Genomic DNA, 12,071 nt, shown 5'->3' on the forward strand with positions numbered 1-12,071 from the left:
CACAGGCACACACAGACAGACAGACACGTGCGCGCGCACAGGCACACGCACACATGTACTTTCTGTGTACGGACTGCATAACTTTTCATCTCCTACTGAACAGTCTCTTGCACGCTTTTCAAATCCCTCCCCCATGGCTTTCGGACATTAACCTCCAAATAACACCTCTTGCTGTTAGCTGTCACTAGCCTAAGTGTGCAATGTTTTCCTTTGTTCTAGTAGTTTTCAATCTCTAAAGCCCTTTTTCATTCTTTCATGGAGTTGTGGCCGTCACTCAGTCCTAATCACCTGGAAGGTGGTGGTGGGTAGAAGCTGCCTACTCTAACCACTGCAGCTCCCCCCCAACCATTGTATGTGCAGTCAGCAGTTTGGACAAATGCAGGTCGTCCTTCAAACTATTGTTAATGAGGGAAAACCCAGATTAAGGATTGTGTCAGGATGGGGTTCAGAGTACGCGTCTGCAAGAGGGGATGCAGCTAATGTGGAAAATATCCCAACAGTTTGCAAGTGGACACTGAGGGTCACGCTAAGATTGGCTGCAGAAGGTCCAGGGGTCACATATTTGGGTCGATTTTCACTTCCAACGCCCGCTGGTAAAAGGCCTCTTCAGGCACTGTGCTCCCAGGGGCCAGTCACTTTCACTTAAAGGGGAAAAGACTTACATTTACATAGCACCTTTCATGACCGCCGCACGTCTCAAAATATTTTATAGCCAGTAAAGTGTTTTTGTAATGTACTGTAGCCACTGTTGTAATACGTATAGAAAACACAGCAGCCAATCTGTACACAGCAGGGAAGGCATCCAGTATTATTACTAGAATATTAATCCAGAGACCCAGCTAATGTTCTGGGACATGGGTTCGAATCCTACCATGTCAGATGAAGTTTGAATTTAATAGAAATCTGGAATTATTTGTCTAATGATAGCCATGAAACGACTGCCGATTGTCAGAAAAAATCCATCTGGTTCACCAACATCAATTATCAGCACAACTATCCATTTCCTTCTTCAACAAATACCTATCTAGTTTCTCTTAAACGTGTCTGTCTTTGCCACTTCGGCCACTCCCTGGGATCATGAGTTATATGTTCGACATTGATTGAGGAATAAAGAAGAATTCTCATCTTGTGCTGATGAGGAAACACTGCCCTCCCACTCCCTCCCTCCCAGATGCTGATCATCCTTTGCAGACACAGACTGAGGCCATTCGCCAATCAGGCATTTACTGACTCACTGAAAGAGCTGTCCAATTAATCCGATCCCACTCCCTTTCTTCCCATAGACCTTCCTTCTCAAGTATTTGCCCAAATTTGCTTTCAGAAGTTGCTCATGGAACTGCATTCACTGTCCTCTAAGACTTTGCAGATCATAAAAACACTGTATTAAAGAAAGACTCTTCATCTCCTCTCTGCTTTCTCGTCAATCGCTTTCAATCTGCATTCTCTCTCTCTGTTACCAAAACCTGTTACCAGTCCCAGAGCTCATCTGGGTACAGCAAACTTTGTTTTAACCTGCACCTTATGAACCAGCACTCGATAAACCAGCAAGTATTATATACCTCAAACATCACAAAGTTTACTGTATTATTCTGTCCAATTATTAGTCTTTTAAAAACTTTATTTACCTCAATATTTGCTGTTCATTTGAATAGCCTCTCAAAATATCAACAGTTAGTTCAAGTTTGAGTCAATTTCTCCTCAAATATAGTGATTGCAACGTCCGAGTAGTCAGTTGAGGGTGTGAGTGAGAACATTCTCTGTGTTAAGTTTTATTCAAGGCAGCGTTGCATTGTTATTTAAGTGATTTATGCTGTAAGTAAAATATAACAGTGACAAGTATACCTGGTGCATTACATTTCAATTATTTAGTGTATGTTTTTACATTGATCATGTGGACCTCTTGATCAACCAGAATATTTGATCGACTGGTGCACATTCCTGGTCCTATAGGTGCTGGTTAATAAAATGTTTGCTGTATATGCACTGTCCTTGACAATTATGAACCTTGACCCTTGGGCTGTATTCACCGGTGTTAACTGTTCCAAATGCGGTGCTAACAGCCTGTGCTGCTGACGAGCTGTGTCTCCACACAATGCAGCAGCAGTGTTATAAAGTTATGCAGGAAGTGTCAGGAGAAAACCTGATGTCCTGTACTTACTAATGGAGCAGATTAAATCCAGGAACCTCTCCTTGGGGAAGAGTGGGTTTTCCAGGCCACGGAAGTACAGCTTCAGGACCCCAGCGACTGAGTTGATGTCATGCTCATTGCGATCATCCATGAGGGGGTCCTCACCTGGTTTGTAAAGGAAAGAATTTATATTAATGCAGGGCCTTCAGGTTGACTGGGCCTCAAGGAGTCAGGCTCCAGATGCAAATTCTAGGCCCCTGTTCCCCTGAGCTACCCAAATGAAAGAGGCGGAGTAAAAGACTTGCATTTATATAGTGCTTTTCTTGACCAGCGGACAACCCGAAGCGTTTTACAGCCAACGAAGCACTTTTGGTGGTGTAGTCACAATGCAGGTAATGTGGTGGCCATTTTCTTTCCACAGAAAACTCCCACAAACAGCAGAGATAATATTTTGATGGTAGAGATTGAGGGATGAATATCGTCCAGGGTAAATGTCCCCAACTCTCCTTTGAAACAATGCCACGGGATCTCTGACATCTGGGGCATCAGTTGAATGTCTCATTTCAAAGCTACTGCCAAAAATAAATGTGTATCCTTCTGTATTCTGGATCTGTGCAGAGATGACACCAGTTCCCATGAGTATAACAGGTTTTATTGGCCGTGCTTTAAAATGTCTATTTGTGACGTTCAGCTGTGATTTCCTTTAAGCAGCTATTCCAGAGTCCATTCCCAGACTTAACAAATCAAACATAGTGAGCATCAATTGTAAAAGAAAACTCTCAATAAAACTTAGGTCAACTGAAAGTGACACTGAGGTCAAGACTATGGGAGAGGACAACAAGGATAAACAGTAAAAATTTATAAGGTAGATATAGTCTAATCAACCTGTTCAGAGGTGTTATAACACCACCTGTGGAGCAGGTGAGATGTGAACCAGGGCCTCTTGATCCAGAGTGGGACACTACCACTGCACAAGAGCCCTTTAAAAATAGACAAGATAAACGGAGAGGTGATGGATTTTGAGAAAAGGTGGACTGGAATCGTTGGCTTTTTAAAAAATTCATTCATGGGGATCTCTGGCTATGCCAACATTTATTGCCCATCCCTAATTGCCCAGAAGGCAGTTGAGAGTCAACCTCATTGCTGTGGGTCTGGAGTCAAATGTAGGCCAGACTGGGTAAGGATGACAGTTTCCTTCCCTAGAGGACATTAGTGAACCAGATGGGCTTTTCCAACAATTGACAATGGATTCATCATTCGACTCTGAGTTCCATATTTTTTACTGAATTCAAATTCAACCATCTGCCGTAGTGGGATTCAAACCCAGGTCTCCAGACCATTACCTGGTTCTCTGGATTTATAGTCCAGTGACAATATCACTAGGCCATCACGTCCCCGAGGGTTATGGTTAGTATCCTCTCAGTTAAATCATGCCTGGTGTTTCAGAAGCTTCATTACTGTTTTAACATCAGTGTGTGAGAGCAGAGGAAACAAACTTCAGGAGCCCAGGAAGAACCAGCAGTCAATGGGTTAATGCACGAGCTGTCAAGAGGGAAAATCCTCGTTTCGTTTTATTTCTCACTGAAATGTCCGAGGACTTGATTCAGGTGAGTGGGTAATTGTACAATTTGTTTAAAACTAATTTACTGACAAAATCAAACACTCATTAAAACTCTATTAAGATGTGCAATTTCCCCTCGATGTCAGTTAATGTACTGTATGTGAAGCTTTGCTTGCAAAAGTGTCAGGAAAACAGAGCTCTCAACATGACAACTGACGTCTGCTGTGTTTGGATTACTCTGGGGTCTGATTAAATGGAGAGTGGGATAACAGGGGGCAAGGAGAGGGGAGAATCGGGGCACGGGGTGGGGGGAAGGAAAACAGGGAAATGGGGGCTGAGAGGGTAAAGGGGGAGGTGGGAGGAATGGGAGGAGGAGAGGGGAGGGGAGAGGAAGTAAAAGCAAGAGTGGGGGCAGGAGGAAAGAAGTAGAAGGGTAGGGAAGAGGAGGTGAAGAATAGGAGTGGGAAATGGAGGGAGAATGGAGGAAGGAGTAATGGGGGGGGGGAAGAAGCAGAGGGATGAGAGGTTTTGGTGTTTGGAGTTGTGGAACATAGAAAGAGAGAGGAGTGAAGAAAGGAGGTGAAGGGAGGAGGTGAGAGAGGAGAATGGGAATGGGAAAGGCATCGGGGTAGCAGGGAAGAGGACAGGGAGAGTGGTGAGGCTAAGTGTTTGGGGTACAGGGAATGATGAAAGGGGAAGGGTTCTTAAAAAGGGGGAAGGGGCTTAAAAGAGGGGGAGAAGTGGGTAATAGGAAAGGGTTTGGGAGGCCAAAAGAAGTGAAAGGAAAACACGTGGAAAGCAGGGGTGGTGGGTGAGACGGAGAGGGCGAGGCAGGGTCTGACATGACCTGGGCTGAGGCTCCAAGCAGCAGCATTGGATCAGGTGAAAAATATCACTAACCATTCCTCATATCAACGTAAATAATTATGTTTAAATGTCGTAAAGCTGAGAGTCAGTGGTGTATCTGGAACCCCAATGAATAAAAACTTTAACAGCACCAATGGCTATCTTTTACCTTAATTCTCCCTCAAGCTCACCTCTCTCAAAGGCGTTCTTGATGTCATTGACTTCACTCTGAGAGCCTGGAACACGGAAAATACCCTGCTGTTGTAGGCCTAAGAAAAAAAAACACAAAAACAAATATATTCACAAACTCTTCTGTTCCAAATCCAAAACGAATATGCCAAGTAGCTCCTTTGGCCAAGTAGCTCCATGGACAGTTGCATTAAACTAACCTCCATGATGCACAATCACTTGGCTATAACCTGACACAATATGCTTCTACTATCAGTAACCGCATATTTCATTGTTAACCAGAGAGGATTAACCACATCACCCGATATCTCACTGCAATTTGGGGCAAGATTAATTATATCACTATTGCAGACCAACCACGAATAGCAGATTTTATTCCTGTGCTGTGGAGATTGGCCCAAGCTTAATATGGACATTGTTGGGAAGGCTACAATTTGCCTCGGTATCTGGGACAGCTTCTACTCCAGGAACTAATGTCAGGCAAGTCCAATTATCCTGGAGTTACAAAGATACTTGAAACACCACCTGACTCTCAGCCACATATGATCTATTAGTCAGGTCCAGACAAACAAAAGCAGTTGCGAAGTCCCATATAACCAGGGCCCGTTAAAAGGTTCTCGAGGTTTTTAAACATCCACTTGCTATAGTCTTGTGCATGGAGGCTGGATGAGGTGTTGAGGAGATCCAAGAATTTCTATGGAAACCAGGACACAGGGGGCTGTGGGGTGCAAAAACATAGGTTTTAAATTATGGCTATAACCTACCATAGAGATTAATGAATCGAATACAGCTCTCCACCACAAGTGGGATGGGTTGTCCAGAGTCCTATATATAAAAAAAAAAACGAGGGAGGACATTGTCAGTAAACTGAAAGAATGCACAGCAAGATCCCGACAACTGGATTCAGAAGTGAGAGAGGACAAGGCATGGCACGGATCCAAGGTGCGCTGGCTCCTTACAGACAAAGCTCCGTGATGTGAGAGGAAACAGAAGGACAGCTCACAAGCCAATCACTGCCATCAACATTCACCTGAGTAAAAGCTGCAGAGACCAGTCACACTAACGTCCATCTTGCTCAGAAATGGGAAGCCCATAGCCACAGCACCCACCCTCTTCACAGCTTCTCTACTCCTTTAAACTGAAACTAAAGCTCCTCCTCCTCACTTAAACTGATACTAAAGGTCCCTCTACACGTCTAAACTGAAAGTAAAACACTGTCCCCATCAAACACTCCCAGGACAGGTACTGCACGGGGTTAGATACAGAGCAAAGCTTCCTCTACACTTTCCACATCAAACATACCCATGACAGGGACAGCACAGGGCTAGATACAGAGTAAAGCTCCCTCTACACTGTCCCAATCAAATCTACCAGGAGAGGGACAGCACGGGGTTAGATACAGAGTAAAGCTTCCTTTACACCATCCCCATCGAATTCTCCCAGGACAGGTACAGGCTAGATTCATACAAAGTTAAATAGACCATTGGTTACAAATGAACTAAACGTCTCTCTATATACCTTCCAAAAGTCTACCCTAGCATCTTATACTTTGTGTGTTTATCAAGTTGGATGGTTTCTGAGTGAGAGGCAGTTTAGCATGGAGGCTCCACACCTACAAAGAAAATGAAATCTCTGGAATTCATTTCCTGTACACTCATTGTGCCATCTGATGAGGGAGACTTATCCTGGAGGTAATGGTGGATTTGAACCCAAGTTTACAGAATAAATAGACACCATCTAACTGAATGGCAGCCACCATTATAATTGGCAAGTAACATTGATCCATTTAAGGTGAAGCTGAATGAATGCACGATAGGAAGAGGGTGCTCACGTGGAGTCTGAACATTGGCGTTGATCTGTCAAGTCGAACACCCTGTTTGAATTGTAAATTCGATGTGACTGGTGCCTCGGAAGTGTTCAAATTTCTTCAGAAAAGGTACGTTGATAGCAAGCCTTTCACACTTCACGAATGCATCGTCGTCATGAGAAATCTCAAATTTCCCCTGCCAAAGGGAGCTGAGCTGTGTTAGTCAATACCACTGTGGGACTGGGCTGTTGCTGATGATGGGGGAGGGGAGAGCCTGATGAAGATACTACAGCTGACAAGGGCTCTTCAGATCCAATGGCACAGGGGGCAGTCCATTTGGCCCGTCTAATGCATGCTGGCTCATCCAAAGAGCTACTCAATCGGTTCACCAAGCCTGTTCTTCTTCAATAAGCCTTCAAAAACCTTTATCAATTTATCTTTTTGAAAGTTACAACTGGGACTGCTTTCATCAGCCTTTCAGGCAACTCTCTGTGTTGGAAGAATGCTCACCTTGCTCCATCAGGTTCTTCAGCCAAAGCCTTCAACTTGTGCCCCAGAACACAACTCCCTTCTGAGCACTTCTTGTCCACTCAGGCAAAACCCCTCATCATTTTCAACACCTCTAAGCCCCCCCCAAATCTCCTATACCTCTTCCTCCAGTATTTCCTGCGGGGGGGGATCGTATTTTTTTCCACCCTCAAACGTGCTTCTGTGCGCCTGTTTGTAAAAACATCATAGGCTTGTAGATAAATGGACGGGTGTTTTGCCTGAGGTGCAGGAGGGCTGTAAGAACCTGTTCCACTGTAAACCCGCCCACAGACTGATCTTTGCCCACAAAAAAAACAAAAAAAATTTAAAAATGTCTTTGCTTGGAGAAAGTACCACTCAACAAAGAGACTTTGAATCTGCCTTCATTTGCATGTTAATTAGGAAAATATGCAAAGGAACACAAGTTCAAATGAATGTTAATTAGCCCCCGGTCATTTGTGCAAAAGGAGATAATGCAGCAAAACGGGCTGACAATGAATCAGTTTAATTAAATCCTTTTGAGCCTTTCATGTTTCTGTGCCGCAGCACAGAGTCTTGCTGGGGTGTCTGCTGGCCAGGCGGGGGAGGGGTACAGGGCACAGGCCTCAAGTAGAGTCACTGGGCCCTCTCCATAGCTCACTTCTGTCTAATCCACCCAAAGGACGCTGTCTCTAATCTTGTCAGCTCACCACTGAGCCTCCTATCAGCCCTCTGCTGTCACAGGAGCTCTCAATCTACTGTGCTCTCAATTCTTTGTTGCTACTGGTAACAGTAGCATTGTCTGCAGTCCCAGAACAGTTCAGCGTATTCAAGCACTGCTCGCCCTGGCAAATCATCATGGGCGTTCACCGTCTTATTCACAGGCTGGGCATACCTCCGTATTTCTTTTCATCGAGAGTGCCATCCCTCACCCCAACCCAACCCTTTGTTGTGGGACCATTGTTATTTGAGTTTAAACACGTCTGATGTTCTTGAAGGTGAGGGGACATCTGCTTTTCTCTGCACTGGTCCCTGCCCTTTCTAGCCTTGCTCCAATTGCAGAATGACCCCGAGGGAATACCTTATTCCCAATCCATGAAATTATTGACGATTGTTTAACAACTGACATCAGTACTACAGCCTCAGAGACAGAGGGAGAGGGAGAGAGACAGAGACAGACAGAGAGATGTGGGGGGCGCTGGGATGGTAGGGTCGTGCTCCAGGTTAATCCTGGCTTTGGCGTGGGGGTGAAGTCAAGGTGGGGATTGGACCCTGATGCCCCGTTTGGGAAAAAAAATGGGGCCAAACGGTTCACTGGGCCTTTTCTACTGAAGCAAACCACATCTAGTTTGGCCCCAATGTGAACTACAGCCCTACCCCACCCGAGTGAAGTTGAACAGCCTCCCCCCTGTGGCCCCTGCCTTCACTAATCTTAGAAACAGTTAGTGGAGATATTTGAATGAAGTGGGCCCTCTTATGGTGCAGTGGTAGTGTCCCTAGCCCTGGACCAGCAGGCCCAGGTTCAAGTCCCACCTGCTCCAGAGGTGCGTGATAATATTTGAGCAGGTTGATTAGAAAAATGGGTTAAAAAAAAATTAAAGCTTACCTCAGGGCCCTCCTGTGCCACAGTGGGGGCCTCCCTATACCTGGACTATGAGGCCCAGGTTCAAGGCCCACCTGATCCAGAGGTGTGTCACAACATCTCTTAACAGGTTAATTAGAAAAATAGGTTAATTAAGGGGGGGGTAAATGTTTTCTCGTACGGTTTTTCACTCAGGTTGTCTATAGCAGTGCGCAGGTGTTGAATCTTCAAGTCTTCCGGAACATTCCTTGTCCCTGTTGACGACAACTCCTACCTCAGTGGTGAAGAGATGTTGCAAGCCCATCCACAACTTAGGGGGGTGGTACTTGCTGGATCCCACAGCTCCTGGGGGGGGGGGGGGGGGGGGGGGAAGAGTTGAAACAGCTTTGTGGAAAATGGGGCCTTGGCTCTGGTGGGGACCCACTTCCCTTGCCCCTCCTCCATCCACCCCCCCCCCCCCTCCACCCGTCTCCCCACCTTGCTTCAGAAGCTAGCTCTACGGTGTATACCTGAGTCCTGGCGCGGGTATTCCTTCTTCCTCTGTCAGCGGCAAAGCAAGAAAAAAACACAGATGAAGCAGAGAATAAAAGTCACTCGAGGTCCCGCCCGATCCCACAAGAGGCCTCAGGGACAGGTCAGAGAAGGCTGGAATGCAGTGGCAGCTTATAGAGTCGGGGGCTGTCTGCATCTCAGATGCTCCCTCGTCTGCATCGCAAAAGGCAAATCGGCCTGTCATTTAGAAACCCATCAACCCAGTTCATTAATTGCCCTGTGTGGGGGAGGGGGGGGGCAGCAGGATGAGTGTGCCATCCGTATTGAGGCTGATCCAAAGATGATTCCGGTCCTGACTCAACATGACCGACTCTTCAATGTCAACTCAAAATGGCCGCACAACCTCGTTTGGTTGTCTGGACAATTAAGAGTGCGCAGTAACCTGGGGATTTTTTTTTTTATAGAACGGATACAGTTCTGTCTGGGAACTCACCACTGCCTGCACCAACATGTCACTGAATGAGAAAGGTCCTCTCTTATTCCAGGTCTGTGCTGGTCACAACCATGCCGAGAGTCAGACCGGATCTGGGGATGGTGGAAAGTGAGCTCGGATTGTCTACCCTTGTAACTTTGACTGGAAAGTGAAGAATTGGGCGAGAGCAGGATGCGGTTCGACTGTGAGGCTCCCCATAGCCAAATATTCCACTGTCATGATTCACGGACCTTTGACAAGGTATGCTGGGGGCATTGGGGGGTGGGGGACGGAGCTCAGTGTCTGAGCAAGTCTGTTCCAATTACTGAGAGGGCAAAGGTGGTTCCTTCACAAACCATCCAGGGATGGCCAGTTAATGTCAGCGCTGGCCCCATCCTGAGGATCAATACAAAAATTTGGCATTGAAGGAGATGAAGATTGTGTGTCGACCGAGGTTTGGCACCACAGAGAAGGCTGTGCGGGTAATTTTAAGCGAAGAATACAAGCGCTAAATAGCAATGAAGGGAACTGAGGAAAGACACAATACAACCACAGTGCTGGGACCAGAGGCTAGGACCAACAGCAAACTCCAGGGTTCAGTAACTTTCCACAGGAAGTGGAGCAGAAGGACTGAACAGAAGGGAGGCTCCACCAGATTCTCATTGTCCCAGGTCTTGTGTTAAGCTTTGCCTCCTGGAGTTTACAAAACAGATCACAGTTCCCTCTCCCTGCTGAGCAGACTAAGCTCCAGTTATATAGTCCAAAGCTACTAGGTAGGGCCTCACCCAATCCCTCCTGGGCTGAGTCTTCCAAGGGGTATCAGTGAGCTACATGACTGGGCAGGATCAGGGCACACACCGACTGTTGATGCGCTAGGGGGTCCTGCCTGAACAGCTGGCGAGAGACTTTCACACAGGGAGTGACCGGTCTTACCTCTCGCCAATCGGGCAATGACAAAGTCAGCACGTACCCAACTAGCCCACCCGAGGAGGAGGGGGAGCCTACCGAGAGCTGCTGGCCAATTAGAGGCGAGCGATTCTTGAGCACCATGGCGGGGGGGACGTGGCTGCAGCAGGAAGGATGCCACTGGAGGCCTTGGATTGTAGAGTAGGCCAGGACGTGGTGGGGTAGGGTGGTTTTCTCAGTTTGGTGGCCCTGAAGAATCAATGGGGGTGGGTGGGGTTGTGAGGGGTGCGGGGAAGAGAGAGAAGCTTGGGTTAGTGGTGGGAATGGGATGTGGCTGATCCACAGTGGCCACCCTACCCTGGTTGATGTCCAGTCCCTCAATCAAGCACAGAGTGTCTTTGAGAGGGCAACTGCTCCCCTCACCCATAGCAGCCACTACCGTTTGGGTGGAAAGCCTGCTTACAGCTCAGTTAAGCTTAACAACAATGGGATGAAGCACTGAGGTAGGTCATTAACTGACAAGTCAGTTCACAGTGGAGGGAGAAAGTTGACCATGGCCTGGCCTGGCCTGGCCAGGCAGAGGGCGGTGGAGGGGGTCATCCCTGCCAACTCTTGTTCTCTTCCACAGTTGTGTTTGTGCCCGGGTGTCATCGGAGATGAAGTGTGCGGTGTCCACCAATGCTCTCGATGCCTTGAGAGAGAGGTGGGTACTGAAGGGGATACAATGCTTTAATTCTCCCTCCGACTCCATTTTAATTTAGTCCCTTTCTGCTCTTTCTAACTCCCTCTTCACCTTTGACTATTTGTTTTGTCCGTAAATGGGCTTTGCTTGTAAATACTCAATTGGATACATGCGTGTTTTTACTGGGCGTGGTTACTAGTTTTAAAAAAGTCAGGGTGATTTTGGTGGTGGGAAGGTGCTCAGTTGTGTGAGACAACACTTCTGGGTAGAAAATAAAAGGATAAAGTTGACCACGGGCCTCCCTACCCAGATCCTAATTCTGGCTGAGGAGTGAGCAGATAGGTATCAGACACACACTTCCTACCTCCCACCAACTCACCATCTCCAGGGGCAGAAGGAGCATGTCATCTACAGTGTCCATTACTACAATGGAGTGCACAGGGACTGGCAAGCTGTGTGCAAGTCCTTGAGAAAACAGACAGCAGGAACGTTCAATTCCTGTCTGTCCCCTCCCCCAGGAACAACTACAACACATCACAGACTAGGAATCAAAGTTGATGCCTCTGGTCTGTGTGGATCAACAAGGCCTCTCCCTAAGGGGAGGTGACGGCCTACCGGTATTTTCGCTGGACTATCAATCCAGAGACCTAGATAATGTTCTGGGCACCCAGGTTTGAATCCCACCATAGTTGATGGTGGAATTTCAATTCAATAAAAATCTCAAATCAATCATCTGACGATGACCATGAATCCATTGTTGATTGCTAGAAAAACCCATCTGATTCACCAGTGTCCTTTGGGGAAGGAAACTGCCATCTTTTCCTGGTTTGGCCTACATGCGACCCTCAGACCCACAGCAATATGGTTGACTCTTACTCTGCTCTCTGGGCAATTAGGGA

The 12,071-nt window shown here is 46.9% G+C and overlaps 1 protein-coding gene across 2 annotated transcripts in view; it reads right to left on the reverse strand.

Moving 5' to 3' along the window:
• The window catches only part of srgap3 (SLIT-ROBO Rho GTPase activating protein 3), a 210,277-nt gene that overhangs the window by 19,450 nt on the left and 178,756 nt on the right, over positions 1–12,071 (reverse strand). For both annotated transcript variants that reach the window (XM_048606510.1, XM_048606511.1), the window contains exons 13-15: positions 5,489–5,549; positions 4,727–4,804; positions 2,159–2,293 (exon numbers count right to left, since the gene is read on the reverse strand). In XM_048606510.1, coding sequence (XP_048462467.1) covers positions 2,159–2,293; positions 4,727–4,804; positions 5,489–5,549 — 274 coding nt within the window. The remainder of the gene's footprint in view (positions 1–2,158; positions 2,294–4,726; positions 4,805–5,488; positions 5,550–12,071) is intronic.

Source organism: Rhincodon typus, chromosome 16 (assembly GCF_021869965.1).
Source record: "Rhincodon typus isolate 14 chromosome 16, sRhiTyp1.1, whole genome shotgun sequence".
Taxonomy (NCBI): Eukaryota; Metazoa; Chordata; class Chondrichthyes; order Orectolobiformes; family Rhincodontidae; genus Rhincodon; species Rhincodon typus.